Genomic DNA, 16,685 nt, shown 5'->3' with positions numbered 1-16,685 from the left:
AATGATTAAATACATGGAAAAATTGTGAGCACAAAGAGCCAAAGCTACAAAAGAGGATTTCAAAAGTATAGTGACAAACCAAGGGAAAAAAACATTTTTAAGACATTTGAGGAAATATGAATATGAAAAGATATTGATCCTGAAGCTATTTTGATACTGTTAATTTTGTTAGATGTGATAATGATACTGTGTTTATGTCATAAAACATTAATAAGTTAAATGTAGGTGATGTATACTCAAGCAGTTAGGGATGAACTGTTAGATTTGTGTCTTACTTTAAAATGCTTCAGCAAAAGATATAGATGAAGCTAATATGGCAAAAAAAAAGTGTTAAGGTGATGAGTCAGTTCAGTTCAGTTCAGTCACTCAGTGGTGTCTGACTCTTTGCGACCTCATGAACCGCAGCTTGCCAGGCCTCCCTGTCCATCACCAACTCCTGGAGTCCACCCAAACTCATGTCCATTGAGTCAGTGATGCCATCCAACCATCTTATCTTCTGTCATCCCCTTCTCCTCCTGCCCTCAATCTTTCCCAGCATCAGGGTCTTTTCAAATGAGTCAGCTCTTCGCATCAGGTGGCCAAAGTATTGGAGTTTCAGCTTCAGCATCAATCCTTCCAATGAACACCCAGGACTGATCTCCTTTAGGATGGACTAGTTGGATCTCCTTGCAGTCCAAGGGGCTCTCAAGAGTCTTCCCTAACACCAGAGTTCGAAAGCATCAATTCTTCGACACTCAGCTTTCTTTATAGTCCAGCTCTCACATCCATACATGACCACTGGAAAAACTATAGCCTTGACTAGATGGACCTTTGTTGACAAAGTAATGTCTCTGCTTTTTAATATGCTATCTAGGTTGATCATAACTTTCCTTCCAAGGAATAGCATCTTTTAATTTAATGTTTGCAATCACCATCTGCAGTGATTTTGGAGCCCCAAAAAATGAAGTCTGACACTGTTTCCCCATCTATTTGCCATGAAGTGATGGCACTGGATGCTATGATATTATTTTTCTGAATGTTGAGCTTTAAGCCAACTTTTTCACTCTCCTCTTTCACTTTCGTCAAAAGGCTCTTTAGTTCTTCTTCATTCTCTGCCATAAGGGTGGTGTCACCTGCATATCTGAGGTTATTGATATTTCTCCCAGCAATCTTGATTCCAGCCTGTGCTTTCTCCAGCCCAGTGTTTCTCATGATGTACTCTGCACATAAGTTGAATAAGCAGGGTGACAATATACAGCCTTGACGTACTCCTTTTCCTATTTGAAACCAGTGTGTTGTTCCATGTCCGGTTGCTTTCTGTTGCTTCCTGACCTGCATACAGGTTTCTCAAGACGCAGGTCAGGCAGTCTGGTATTCCCACCTCTTTCAGAATTTTCCACAGTTTATTGTGATCCATACAGTCAAAGGCTTTGGCATAGTCAACAAAGCAGAAATAGATGTTTTTCTGGATCTCTCTTGCTTTTTCGATGATCCAGTGGATGTTGGCAATTTGATCTCTGGTTCCTGAGTATATGAGGACATATATTTAAACTTTGATAAAAGTTAAACTACGAACAGCTAAAATAAAACTCAGAAAAGGGGGAAAAAGCAACAGATAGTGAACTATTGGATAAGCAAAATTAATTGATCCTCAGGATGCCTGGTAGGAGTTTCCCTGGTGGCTCTTGGTAAAGAATCTGCCTGCAAGGCAGGAGACCTGGGTCCGATCCCTGAGTTGGGAAGGTCCCGTGGAGAAGGGACTGGCTACCTATTCCAGTATTCTGGCCTAGAGAATGCCATGGACAGAGGAGCCTGACAGGTTATAGTCCATGGGGTCTTAAAGAGTTGGACACAACTGAGCGACTTTCACTTTCACATGCAGTGGTAGAGTATTCCAGCCAAAAACACCCCTCATTGCAGAAAGCATAGTTTGAGACCTGTATCCTAGTTTAGGTTCTGTCTGGTTCTGTCCACTTTACCCCTTCACTTCAGGGAGCTTCAGTTTATTATCTAGGAACTGAAGGGATTAAATTAGTTCACTGTTTTGTCCTTTCCAGTTCTGATAAGTTCTACAACACAGGGTATAAACTCAAACACCTACCGGTGCCAAGTAGGTAATCCAAATGGGTTAATTGACGTGTCTGCCATTGTAAATCTCCTTTTTTGAGATTAGGAAGAAATACAACTTTTTTTTTTTTGCGGAATTAAAGATTGTACACATGTTAACAAATGAAAATGTAAAGAAAATAAAGGTGTAGGAACTCTGCGCTGCAAGTCAGCCATCTCTGCACAGTTCACGTCCGCGGTTAGCTAAGATTGTAAGCTGGAAGACCAGAAGTTAAAACAGACGAGGATCAAAACATCCAGAAATGTTTCCAGGGAGTTAACTCTGCTTCAAAACCCCTGTCTACTTCAGTCTACCGAGATTTCACCTACTAATGAAACTCAAACGCCACTTGAACATTCTTTTCGTTAGCTTTCATCTGCCGCCTGGCGCGGTGCGGATCCGTGCCTTGCGGCCCCCGGGAGACCGCAGGCGCCGGATTTTACACACCCCCGGGACCGCAGATGAGGTTATCCCGAGCCGCACGTTGAAGGACTGTTATGCCGGCACCTGGCAACCCCAAGGAAGCTCTGGAAGAGTAAATTGATTCTCTTCCCTGGGGGTTCAAGAAGAAAAAGTTGTCCTGGATTCAGGGACAGTGTTCTCGACCGGAAGTTTTGCCTCAGGACCGGAGCGCTTCCGGTTTGGTAACTAAGGGCGCGAAACGGTTGCTAGAGCTCGGGTAGCAACACTGCGGAGCTTTGCGAGTTCCTGGGGTTGCCTCAGGTGCCGCTCACGGGTGAAATGAGAAAGTGGCTCTTTCTTCTGCACCTTTTCTGAGGTCCCCTATCTATTTGTCATCATGAGTAGTGAATTCCTGGCGGAGCTGCGTTGGGAGGATGGGTTCGCTATCCCGGTGGCGAACGAGGAGAACAAGACACTGGAAGAGCAGGTAAGGATCAGGTGAAGAAGGCGAGGTGGGGCGGGCGAGGGGAGAGAAGGCCTTTGGGGGGACGTTTTTGGTTGGCAGAAATACCCAAACCCTTTTATTTCTCTCGTTCCTTCCCGAATGCCATCTTTTCTCGGTTTACCTCTTCGGTACCATCTCTTTCTTTGCTCACCTGCTAGCCCTTTTCGGTATTTGCTAAGCGTTGATATCAATCAATCCAATTGAAACGATAATTGGTATACACGACTATAAAGTTTGAATCTTTTTACTCCCTCCTCTTCCAATTCTTGCACTCATTTGCAACCTCCTGAGTAGTAGAGGGAAAAAGCGCCGGCTTTTTCCTGCCTCAGAATTCAGCGCGGTTTGCAAAGTGACTTCTGAGGTTTGCGTAGCAACAGTTATTTGCGGATGTTTGTAAACAAAACACGTATGGTTGACTTTTCTTTTTGAGTTTCTTCCTATGATATTTAAAGTGACTCGAGGAAATGTTTTCAAGAGGGATGTTCTAGTAAGTATGTACAGTGTGCAGTTTACAGCTTTTCAAAGTGAGGATTAAGTTGTCACAGAACGGTATAAAAATATTTTACGTTGCAAGGAGTATTTGGGGGATTCCCAGGTGGCTCAGCGGTAAAGAATTCGCCTGCCAATGGAGGAGAGGCGGTTCCATCTCTGGGTCCAGAAGATCCCCTGGAGAAGCAATAGCAACCCACTCCAGTATTCTTGCCTGAGTAATCCTTCCGTGGACAGAGAAGCCTGGTGGGTGTCATCCATTTGTCGTCCGCAAAGAGTCGGACAGGACTTAGTGACTAAACAACAAAGGAGTATTTTAAGCAGCTTGCAACCAAAGCATGGTAGTTGTTAAAAATAAAAACTGTAACCAGCTCAGGAAACTTTTAAAGACCTTGAGCAGTCAGTCTAAAGTTCCATCACATGGCAATGTGTTGTGTGGAAGAGTCCAAGAAGAACCTATGATGCTTACACTGCTTTAGAGAATAGAAGACAAAGTCTTCTCTCCTCTGAGAAATGAAAATGAAAATCCTCCACTCTGCTTCTTGAAAATATATTTTAAAAATATTCTTACTTATTTACTTATATCTAATTAGATGGTTTCAGATTTTGCTTTTTAAGTGAAGAACTGTGTTAGGAAATATAAGAGATCTAGCACTGAATACTGAGGAATAATAATGTTAATAAGTATCCAGTCCTGAGTTCAGATCCTGTATATCAGCGTTGAGTCAGTTTCTTCTTCTTATGTAAACTGGAGATAAGGAAAATAATTATTTCACAAGGCTGTTATACTGCTCTAAGGACATTAATATAGGTTAAGTTCCATTAAAATGTTCATTTTGTGTATTATTGCTATAATATGTCTTACAGGATTTTATATACTTATTACCTGGATTAGCTATTTTTAAAAAAATATTAAAGAACAAAGAATAATGAGGACCATAATCATGTCACCTAATAAACTCTGATATTAAAAAAGCAACTCTTGAAAGTTTAAAATATTCAAACAGAAGAGAAGGGTATCAAATAAAAAATACAAGATATTCTCTCTCCAGAATACTCACTGTTGACCATAGATGTGACTATCATGACTTTAAACAAATATCCTAGACATCATGATCTATGGGTATATAGACAAAAAAGACAGGAGTATTATAAAAATAAGATCCTATTACATGTGCTATTTTTAGCATAGAAATGTAATTTTACTTGTGTTTAAGAGGAGAAAATGAAAGAAATTGTTGACTGTCAGTGAGTGTTACTTGGTTATAAGAGATAGTGGTTGCGAAAAAATTTCTGTAACATTAAGAAAAACTAAATAAGAAAAACGAAATGGTTAAATTAAGTGTTTCTAAAGAAATTATTTGCTTCATTTGTAGACAGTATGAGTTGACTCCCTGATCTTTCATTTTGCATCTTTGAAATGAAGAGATTAGCCCTCCTACCCTTTCTGATACCTTTCTTTTCTCCATTAAAAACAGTGGTTTTTATTATTTCTGTATTATCAAGGTTTATTTTATTTGCATTCTATTCAATGCTCTTAATTTACTACAAGTATTTCATCTTAATTTTATATTTAACAGGATTTAATGGTCCTTAATACAGCACTTTACTAAGTTTATCTTATTTTGAAGTTTTTACTTTTGATTCATCTTTTGGCTGGTTGGATACTGTTCATGTGTGGTTGTTTCAAGAAGGGCCCGCAGTACTGTGCTTTTAATTCCTCACATCTTTGGTTGCCACTTACTCTGCCTGCTTTAACTTTATATTCCTTAAATCATACTATTGGATCATCAAGATGCTTTCTCTCTGCCTTACTACTTCCTCCTGGACTCCTGTGTTTCCCAAGTGGACTGTTTTTCCAAAAGCCTATTTCCCAGCTGTTAACTTGTGAATTCACTTTATTCCTTTACTTGGTTGATGGTCTATTTCCTATGTCACATATCTTCTTTTTTTCTTGAGTCATTCCCTTATTTTGATGAACTAGTTTCTTGTGTCTCCCTAAGAAGTGTCTATGTGAGGTAAACACTCTGAATCTGAAAATATTTTTATTTATCTTTACATTTGATGGTAATTTGGCTGGATAAAAAAATCCTAGATTAAAAATAAAATTTCCACAGAATTTATCAAGAATTTTGCCCTGTTGTCTTTCAAGCAGTGTTGATGGTGAATCAGTTCAGTTCAGTCTCTCAGTTGTGTCCGACTCTTTGCAACCCCATGAATCGCAGCACGCCAGGCTTCCCTGTCCATCACCAACTCCCGGAGTTTACTCAAATTCATGTTCATTGAGTCGGTGATGCCATCCAGCCATCTCATCCTTTGTCGTCCCCTTCTCCTCCTGCCCCCAATCACTCCCAGCATCAGGGTCTTTCCAGTGAGTCAACTCTTTGCATGAGGTGGCCAGAGTATTGGAGTTTCAGCTTCAGCATCAGTCCTTCCAATGAACACCCAGGACTGATCTCCTTTAGGATGGACAGGTTGGATCTCCTTGCAGTCCAAGGGACCCTCAAGAGTCTTCTCCAACACCACAGTTCAAAAGCATCAATTTTTTGGCACTCAGCTTTCTTCACAGTCCAACTCTCACATCCATACATGACCACTGGAAAAACCATAGCCTTGACTAGACGGACCTTTGTTGACAAAGTAATGTCTCTGCTTTTTAATATGCTGTCTAGGTTGCTCATAACTTTCCTTCCAAGGAGTAAGCATCTTTTAATTTCATGGCTGCAATTACCATCTGCAGTGAATTTGAAGCCCCCCAAAATAAAGTCTGGCACTGTTTCCACTGTTTCCCCATCTATTTCCCATGAAGTGATGGGACCAGATGCCATGATCTTAGTTTTCTGATTAAAATGATTTTCAGTTCTTATTTTTTAAAATTGATTTCCATTTCTTTATAGGTTACTTTTTCATTCTCTGGAAGCTTTTAGAGTTTTGTTTCATCTTTCATAGCAATTTTAATTTTGGCAACTATATCAATCATATTTTTAATTTTCAGGTTATGTGCTTGTTGCTTTTTTGTGTCACATGATCTCTTAGGAGTATATTATCAATTACAATCTGAGTGTATATGTGTGTGTGTGTCTTTAGTTCTTGTCTTTTTTGTCCTGAATTCTCTGTTTTCTTTGGGATCTTTTTATCTATGTACCATACATTATGTAAGTTTTCAATAAGTAGCTGGTGATCCTTGCATATCATTTTATATTTAAGAAAGAGGCAGTAAAATGTTGTTTGGGAGCTCTATGGGGAAGGAATTATCAAGTTGTGGAGAATTAATCATTATGCTTTAATTTGAAAAGCAGATTCTTTTGCTTTGGGTTTATTATGCAAAGATAAAAGTCATAATTGACAAAGAAAATAAAAGTGATAAAGTACCAAACAACACAACAGCCAAATACATAAAAGTAAAAGCTATTATAAATTCTAGTAGACCTTGACAAAAATATTCAGTGAGGTACTTCAGTATCTGGACTCCCAGGTGGCGCTGAGGTAAAGAATCTGCCTGCCAATGCAGGAGACACAAGAAACCTGGATTTGATCCCTGGGTTGGGAAGATCCCAGGAGTAGAAAATGAAAACATGTTCCAGTATTCTTGCCAGAAAAATTCCGTGGACAAAGGAGCCTGGTGTGCTACAGTCCATGTGGTCACAAAGAGTGGGATACGACTGAGTGACTGAGCACACACACACACACATACAAAAGACAAAAATAAAGATATACAGTATATGAATAATATGACAAAAATAAAAACAAAGAAAACATACATCCCTTAAGTATAATATGTTCACAAAACATTTACAAAGGTAGATTGTGTACTATACCAGCGTAAAACCTAAAAATGAATGATTAACCTTCAATACAGTATGCTAAGTGAAATAAGCTGGACACATAAGGATGAACACTTGATATGGTTTGGTAAGGCATGATTATGAAAGGTATGATTCCACCAATATGAGGTAATCTAGAGTAGTTAAATTTATAGGCATAAAGTAGAATGGTGATTTCCAGGGGCTAGAGATAAGGAGGATGTGGGATTAGTATTTAATGGATACAGAGTTTCAGTTTGGGAGGATGAAAAATTTTTGGAAATGGATGGTAGTGATGGTTGTACAACGTGTGGATATATATAATGCCATTGTACTTAATATACACTGGAAAATGTTTAAAATAGTAAATTTTATGCGATATATATTTACAACAATTAAAAGTGAATGATAGAAATGTTATAGGTCACATTTTCTGATCATAAGTCAACAGAATTAATAATAAACAGTTTAAAAGATTACTCTCCATTATTATGGACTGAATGTTTGTGTTCCTCTTCCAGTAATTCATATGATGAAGCCCTAACTCCCAGGGTGATAGTCTTTAGAGATGGAATCTTTGGGAGGCAATTAGGTTTAGATGCGGTCTAGATGGGGTGGGGACTGGGATTAGTGTTCTTATAAAAAGAGGAAGGAGACCTGGAAAAGGTTGATCCTCATGCCAACCACCAGAAGGGTAGTATCAAAGAATCTGCTAACCATTAGACAATTGCACTCATCTCTCATGCTAGTAAGGTCATGCTTAAAATCTTACATGCTGGGCTTCAGCATTGTGCAAGCCAAGAACTTCCAGATGTCCAAGTTGGGTTTAGAAAAGGAAGAGGAACTAGAAATCAAATTGCCAGCATTCACTGGATTATAGAGAAAGCAAGGGAATTTCAGAAAAACATCTATCTCTATTTCATCGACTGTGCTAAAGCCTTGACTGTGTGGATCATGACAAACAGTGGAACGCTCTTAGAGAGATGGGAATACCAGACCATCTTACTTACCTCTTGAGGAACTTGTATGTGGGTCAAGAAGCAACAGTTAAAACCCTGTATGGAACAACTGATTGGCTCAAGATTGAGAAAGGAGTACGACAGGGCTGTCTGCTGTCACCTGTTTGTTTAACCTATACGCTGAGCACATCATGAGAAAGGCTGGGCTGGGTGAATTACAAACTGAAATCAAGATAAGCAGGACCTCAGCAACCTCAGATATGTGCTAATGGCAGAGAGCAAAGAGGAGCTAAAGAGCCTCTTGATGAGGGTGGGGGAGGAGAGTGAAGAAGCCGGCTTAAGACTAAATAGTAAAAAAACTAAGATCATGGCATCCGACCCCATTACTGCATGGCAAATGGAGGGGGAAAATGTGCAAGTAGTGACAGATTTCCTCTTTTTGGGCTCCAAAATCACTGCAGACGGTGACTGCAGCCATGAAATCAGAAGACGTTTGCTTTTTGGCAGGAAAGCAATGACAAATCTAGACGGTGTGTTGAAAAACAGACATTACTCTGCCGACAAAGGTCTGTATAGTCAAGGCTATGGTGTTTCCAGTGGTCACATACGGTTGTGAGAGCTGGACCATAAATAAGGCAGAATGCCAAAGAATTGATACCTTCAAACTGTGGTACTGGAGAAAACTCTTATACGTCCCTTGGACTGCAAGGAGATCAAACCAGTCAATCTTAAGAGAGATCAACCCTGAATATTCACTGGAAGGACTGATGCTGCAGATGAAGCTCCAGTATTTTGGTCATCTCATGTAAATGGACAACTCATAGGAAAAGTCCCTGTTGCTGGAAAAGATTGAGGGCAGAAGGAGAAGAGGGTATCAGAGCATGAAATGGCAGGACGGCATCACTGATACAATCAATGTGAGCTTGGGCAAATTCCGGGAGATGGTGAGGGACAGGGAAGTGTAGCGTGCTGCAGTTCATGGGGTTGCAAAGAGTTGGACATGACTGGATGACTGAACAACCAGAAGAGTAAGAGAGACCGTGATCTTTAGAGGTGGGGCCTTTGGGAGTTCTAGTTGGGGGGGGGGGGGGCGTGTAGCTGCAATACTTCCGTCACCTGATGCAAAGAGCCAATTCATTGAAAAAGAGCCTGATGCCCTGATGCTGGGAAAGACTGAGGGCAGGAGGAGAAGGGGATAACAGAGGATGAGATGGTTGGATGGCATCATCAACTCAATGGACTTGAGTTTGAACAAACTCTGGGAGATAGTGAAGGACAGGGAAGCCTGACATGCTGCAGTCCGTGGGGTTGCAAAGAGTTGGACATAACTGAGCCACTGAACAATGACAAGAAGATGTAGGGGAGAGGGTGTTACACTGGGATTAGTGCTCTTGTAAGAAAGGAAGAGAGACCAGGGCTCTTTCTGTCATGTAAGGGCACAGTGAGAAGGCAGTCATTTGCAAGTCAGGAAGAGAAATTTCACTGAAACCAAATTGACTGGCGCCTTGATCTTGGACCTCCTAGCCTCCATAATTGTGAGAAATAAACTTCCATTGTTTTAGCCACCCAGTCTATGGTTTTTTGTTATGGCAGTCTGAGCTGACTAAGATAGACATCTTAAATGCTTAGGCAAGTTTCTCAGAAATATATTGTGAATTGTTGTTGTTCAGTCACCCAGTCATGTCCAACTCTTTGTCACCTCATGGATTGTAGCATGCCAGGCTTCCCTGCCCCTCAGCATCTTAGAGAAAACTTGTAACTTTAAATTCCTTTATATTTAAATCAGTGTCTTAGCTTGGGTTGCTATACTGAAATAACATAGACTCAGTAACTTAAAAAACAGACATTTATTTCTCAAAATTTTGGAGGCTAGAAGTCAAGATCAGGGTGCCATATTGGATGAATATATTGGGTGAGAGCCCTCTTCCTGGCCTGTAGATGGCTGCCTTCTGGCTCCGTTCTCATGTGGCTGAGAGAGAGAGAAAGCTTTGGTCTCTCTTCCTCTTCTTCAGTTCAGTGCTGTTGCTCAGTCATGTCCGACTCTTTGCAACCCCATGGACTGCAGCACACCAGGCCTTCCTGTCTATCACCAACTCCCGGAGTTTACTCAAACTCATGTCCATTGAGTCGGTGATGCCATCCAACCATCTCATCCTCTGTTGTCCCCTTCTCCCACCTTCAGTCTTTCTCAGTTCTTCGCATCAGGTAGCCAAAGTATTAGAGTTTCAGCTTCAGCATCAGTCCTTCCAGTGAATATTCAGGACTGATTTCCTTTAGGAATTACTGGTTGGATCTCCTTGCTGTCCAAGGGACTCTCAAGAGTCTTCTCCAACCTTAATCCCATCATGCGGGTCCTACCCTTGTGTCCTAATTTAAACCTACTTACCTCCAACAACTCCACCTCCAGGTAACATCATATTGAGTATTAAAGTTTCAGTATATGAATTTGGGGGTGACATAAACATTGAGGTCATAAAAATCAGTAAGACAAAAAATAAACTAAGAATTCCTCTTAATAGGTTTTTAAAAAGAATAGTACAGTTAAAAAAGAGGGAATTAAAATAAAAACTGAAGTTAATGAAATAAAAAGCAAAAATATATATTTATCATTAAAGTTGACCTTGAACAGTGTGAGGATTAGGGGTGCTACCTGCCCTGCCAGCTGTGGAAAATTTGAGTACTACTATCTCTGCCTCAAAAACAAGGAATTGATAAATGATTTACTGAAGGGCAGGAAGCTGAAACAGTTTGGATAGAATCAGGACTCAAACTTTAGTTCTTTTGATTCCCCATATTGTGGTCTCTAATCAAACACAAACTTTTCCCCACACTTAAAGATCTGTAAAATGAAAATATAGTTACTTTTTTTAAATGAAAAAAATCTGTGTATAAGTAAACCCACCGTTCAGACCCAGATTGTTCAAGGATCAATTCTACCCTAAGTTTAATAAAATATAGGACATGAAAAATGAGTAAATGAGTATTTTCTTTCTCATTTAGTTGAAAATTTAAATATTTCCTCTATACTTCAGTGGATGGTGTTGTGCACTTCCTGGATCGTTGCCCCAACATGGGGAGCCATAGCTGAAGACACTAAGGAATATGTTAAGCTTTTGTTAAGCCTTGTTAAGCTTTTATATTGCTTTGAGGGGTGACACATTCTAGTGGTCCTGAGAAACTGCCTTGTAATTTCCTAAAGATTTGTTTGTCTGCTTGCATTTGCAATGGTTTTTTCTTTTTCTACTCAAGGTTCTCATTCAAAGCCATATAAAATTCATTAAGAAACAGATTTTAAGCCTGTGAGAGTTAATACTGTTCTGTACTGTTGAAAAGTGAAAGTGAAAGTCACTCAGTTGTGTCAGACTCTTTGTGACCCCATGGACTATACAGTTTATGGAATTCTCCAGGCGAGAATACTAGAGTGGGCAGCCTTTTCCTTCCCCAGGTGATCTTAGACTAAATTTACTGGTTTTGAATAGAAGTTCAGGGAGAAGGTATTATGCTGGGTGTTCAGCTGCTTTTCAAATTTATGTTTTGTGCTGTATGTTTTTGTTACATCTTGTTGCTATGGTCTGTTTGCCTTAGCTATCTTGTAGTTTAATTATAGAATAGAATATCATTTCTCCCTTTAAATCTTGTGACATGAAAAATACATTTTATCAGTGGACCTGCTAACACTGTAAATCTGATAATCTCTTTTAATATGGTGCTAATTTTCCCACAGTTATCTCTAAATCACAACACTATTTTATGACATTTAAAAGATCAGTAGATTTTAGAAATTCAAATGGATATTGAAAGAAGCAAAGTAAATGAAAATTTAATTTTCTTTTGATTTTATATTTTTTAATATGGTAAAAACTTCTATTTACAGTTATCAAAGCTGCAAGATGAAAGGTCAAGCATGCAAGATCAGCTACGTGACTATGAAGATCGAATTAATGCTATGACTTCTCACTTCAAAAATGTTAAGCAAGAGTTCTTGTTTACCCAGGTACAATACTGTTTGAAGTTCACATTGATTGTATCATGTGTAGTCATGGAACATTTCACATTGCATTTATATCTGTGATTTGATTTTAGAGATATAATAAGAAAGTTTCATGTAACTAAATGATTATGAACATAAGCTTAAACCTGAAAGTAGGTAGAAAAAAAGATTTTTAGGAACTCTACTGCCACCAAATTCAAGGAACAATTAATTTGTCAGGAGATATCATCATTCAGACAGTTTGATATAATATTAGGCAGCTGGTTATATGAGAAGCGTGTGGTGACTGCAGTGCAGAGAAGTGATGGCCTTAAGTGGAAATAGATCTAATAAAACATATAATAGAGTTTCTGTCTACTTTGAAATTTTTCAGCACAACCTCCTGGAGTGATTTTGAGAGGAGGCAAACTGTCAACACACTTCAGTAGCCCTAAGGACACCACAATATTTTAGCATAGTTTAAGGACTGATTTTTATAATAACAATCCTGAGATAATAGAAGAGTTAATTTATGTTCAGGAAGCTAAGGTGACTAGGGACAGTACAATGCATTTTAGAAATATTAGTACAAACAATAAAAATTAAAACTTAGGGTAATTAATTAAGTAAGCATCTGTTTTATGGACAGTCTATTCATGTGAAGAATCTCTTTCTCTGATGATGCCCAGAAAATCCAAAGGCTCTGTAAATCAGCATTGGAGAATTTACTAGCTTCTCTCTCAAACTTTTTTTTTTTTGTAAAAGTACATCTACTTTTCTATGAAGAAATATGTAATTCTTAAAACTGAACAAGTCATGTTTTTAATACCAATTTATAATTAAAATAGATAAGTAACTATTTCATGGGTTTTTACAAGTCTCATTAGAAAGCTATAAATTTAATGAACTGTTAAAAACAATCCCAAGATTTTGGAATCCTGATGTGATTTAGTAATTAATGAGCAGTTTAGGATAACATCTTTTCCTCAAGTTATTAAACCACTGAGTTGGGGATTTGAGAAGCAGAGATCTTCTTTAGGTATATTTCATTATAGTCAAACTTCAAGTAGGCTAATAGAGATGAAAGACAATAAACTTCCTTCAACACTAACAGCCTTAATAATGTAAAAACAATACCACTGGTGGTAACTTTGAAGTCCTACAAGATCAGTAGGCAACAAATACGATTTTATTAAGTAAAACTTAGCACAAAGGCATCATTGTATGTTAACATACTCTAAGGCATATTTATAACCATCACTGTTTACATAATTATTTTTAAAATTATTTCTTAATTGGATATGTAGTCAATTCTTATAAGCATACCATCTCCTAAGTATTTTAATATTAATTTAATTTCTTATTTTTAAATAAATTAATTATGTCTTTTAAAGTCTCAGTATATCAACTTTGATTTTCAACAGTTTCTGTAGACCAAAACTGAAAACTGTTGACAACATTTTTTCCTAGCACATTCCATGAACTGTCTTTCTCACAACTAGTAAGCAGTACTGCCTACACTGAATTACAAAATCTAATGTGCAAGTTTCAGAGAAGTGGAATTAATAGTAGGTCATCTAAGCATTTTGTGGGAACTTTGTTATTTTCTGTCTAGTTTTTTTCCCCTCCTCCCCTCCCTGTGTCTGTAGGTCTGTTCTCTCTGTCTGTTTCTCCATTGCTGCCCTGAATATAAATTCATCAGTACCATCTTTTTAGATTCCATATATACACATCAGTGTATGATATTTGTATTTTTCTTTCTGACCTACTTCACTCTGTTTAATAGGCTCTAGGTTCATCCACTTCATTATAACTGACTCAAATGCGTTCCTTTTTATGGCTGAATAGTATTCCATTGTGTATATGTACTACAGCTTCCTTATCCATTCATCTGTTGATGGACATCTAGGTTGCTTCCATGTTCTAGCTGTTGTAAATAGTGCTGAAATGAACATTAGGGTACATGTGTCTTTTTCAATTTTGGTTTCCTCAGGGTATGTGCCTAGGAGTGGGATTGCTGGGTCATATAGTGGTTTTATTCCTAGCTTTTTAAGGAATCTCCATACTGTCTTCCATAGTGGCTGTATCAGTTTACATTCCTACCAGCAATGCAAGTGGGTTTCCTTTTCTCCACATCCTCTCCAGCATTTATTGTTTGTAGACTTTTTGATGATGGCCATTCTGACTTGTGTGAGGTAGTATCTCATTATAGTTTTGATTTGCATTTATCTAATAATGAATGATGTTGAGCATATCTTTTATTGTTTTTATTAGCCATCTGTATGTCTTCTTTAGAGAAATGTCTTTTTTATATCTTTTCCCCACTTTTCAATTGGGCTGTTTGTTTTTCTGGTGTTGAGTTGTATGAGCTGCTTGTATATTTTGGAAATTAATTATTCGTCACTTGTTTAATTTGCTATTATTTTCTCCCATTCTGAGGGTTGTCTTTTTACCTTGTTTGTAGTTTCCTTTGCTATGCAAAAGCTTTTAAGTTTAATTAGGTCCCACTTGTTTATTTTTGCTTTTATTTCATTAATCTAGGAGGTGGGTCATAGAGGATCTTGCTTTGATTTATGTCATCGAGTGTTCTACCTATGCTTTCCTCTAAGAGTTTTATAGTTTCTGATCTTACATTTAGGTCTTTAATCCATTTTGAGTTTATCTTTGTATGGCATTAGGAAGTGCTCTAATTTCATTCCTTTGCACGTAACTGTCCAATTTTCCCAGCACCACTTATTGAAAAGGCTATCTTTGCTCCATTGTGTATTCTTGCCTCCTTTGTCAAAAATAAGGTACCCATAGGTACATGGATTTATCTCTGGGTTCCCTGTCTTGTTTCATTGGTCTATATTTCTGTTTTTGTGCCAGTACCATACTGTCTTGATGACTGTAGCTTTCTAATATATATAGTCTGAAGTCAGGAAGGTTGGTTCCTCCAGCTCCATTCTTCTTTCTCAAGACTGCTTTGGCTGTTTGGGGTCTTTTGTGTTTCCATATGAATTGTGAAAAATGCCATTGGTAGTTTGATAGGGATTGCATTGAATCTGTAAATTGCATTTGGAAGTATCATCATTTTCACAATATTGACTATTCCTACCCAGGGATATGGAATGTCTCTTTTAAAGTCTCAGTATATAAACTTGGTTTTCAACAGTTTACCTAGACCAAAACTGAAATCTGCTGAAAACATTTTTTTCCTAGCACATTCAATGAGCTGTCTTTCTTTCTCACAACTAGTAAGTAGCACTGCCTACACTGAATCATAAAATCTAATGTGCGAGTTTCAGAGAAGTGGAATTAATAGTAGGTCATCTAAGCATTTTGTGGGAACTTTGTTATTTTTTGTCTAGTTTTAGTGTTATAATTTTAAAATGTAAAAAGTCTTTCTCTTTTGTATGTTATTCTGTAGTCTCTTTGCAAAGCCAGGGATCATGAGATTGAAAGTGAAGAACATTTTAAGATGATTGCTGAAAGAGAGCTGGGACGAGTGAAGGATGAAATTCAACGACTGGAAAATGAGATAACTTCAATACGGGAAAAAAAAAATGATAAGGAAGTATGTGTTGAACTGTTACCTAAAATTTTGTGCAATTGCTCCTTCTTCCTTCACCAAATAAACGTGTTTTTTTTTTCTTCTGTGTGGGAAACACATTTAGTTTCCTGACATTTACTTATGTTGTTTTTTGGACAATGAAAGTTGCATGGAGCTGTGATTTAAATCAACAATGATAGAATATTACATTTATTTTCTCAGTGTTCACTTACCAAATAGTCATTGAGCCTTACAATATGTGAGGTACCCTGCTGTCTACCTATTACACCATACTAGGCATAATTTATTTATAAGTGCTACATTTTTAAAATCTGCGTTTAAAAAGTCACTTATAATTTTGAATTTAATTTTTCAGTCAAAATTTTTACCTTTCATATTATCAACCTGTGACTCTAATATTAAAGTACTATAACCTGTTTTTCTCTTTTCTTTAGCTTTTAGTTACCTGGTTGGGAGCACTTTCCAAATTCAATTCTTCTCTTTACATATGCATATACTTATGGAAATGTATTTATATATATGTATTTGTATATTTGTATATATGGAAATATATACATTCTTATACATATATAATAAATATATACATAAATATACACACAGTAAGTATATACACATATATATAAACATATATGGAAATATATATATATTGGTATATATACATCTGGGTCTCCTGCATTGCAGGCATATTCTTTACCATCTGAGCCACCAGGGAATCCTATATATACACATACATACCTATTTTATCATGTTAGTTTGTTTTTGTTTGTGTATTGATCTGTTTTCTTTTATGAATCTAAATTTGTTAAATACATTGAAAAATATTTTATCTCCTTAATTACTATATTTGTTTTAATTCAATGTGCTTCCAAATTTTCTATATAAGAGAACTTTTAGGGACAGCAATTTGATTGGAAATGG

At 37.6% G+C, this 16,685-nt stretch overlaps 1 protein-coding gene across 1 annotated transcript in view; it reads left to right on the top strand.

Moving 5' to 3' along the window:
- The first annotated feature begins 2,766 nt into the window (after nt 1–2,766).
- The window catches only part of CCDC39 (coiled-coil domain containing 39), a 53,789-nt gene continuing 39,870 nt past the window's right edge, over nt 2,767–16,685 (top strand). Inside the window, exons 1-3 of the mRNA XM_043874610.1 lie at nt 2,767–2,975; nt 12,119–12,238; nt 15,624–15,770. Coding sequence (XP_043730545.1) covers nt 2,886–2,975; nt 12,119–12,238; nt 15,624–15,770 — 357 coding nt within the window. The 5' untranslated portion in view covers nt 2,767–2,885. The remainder of the gene's footprint in view (nt 2,976–12,118; nt 12,239–15,623; nt 15,771–16,685) is intronic.

The sequence above is a fragment of the Cervus elaphus genome, chromosome 19 (assembly GCF_910594005.1).
Source record: "Cervus elaphus chromosome 19, mCerEla1.1, whole genome shotgun sequence".
NCBI classification, from domain to species: Eukaryota; Metazoa; Chordata; class Mammalia; order Artiodactyla; family Cervidae; genus Cervus; species Cervus elaphus.
Note: the sequence above shows the minus strand (reverse complement) of the source record. Positions and strands in the feature narration are given on the sequence as shown.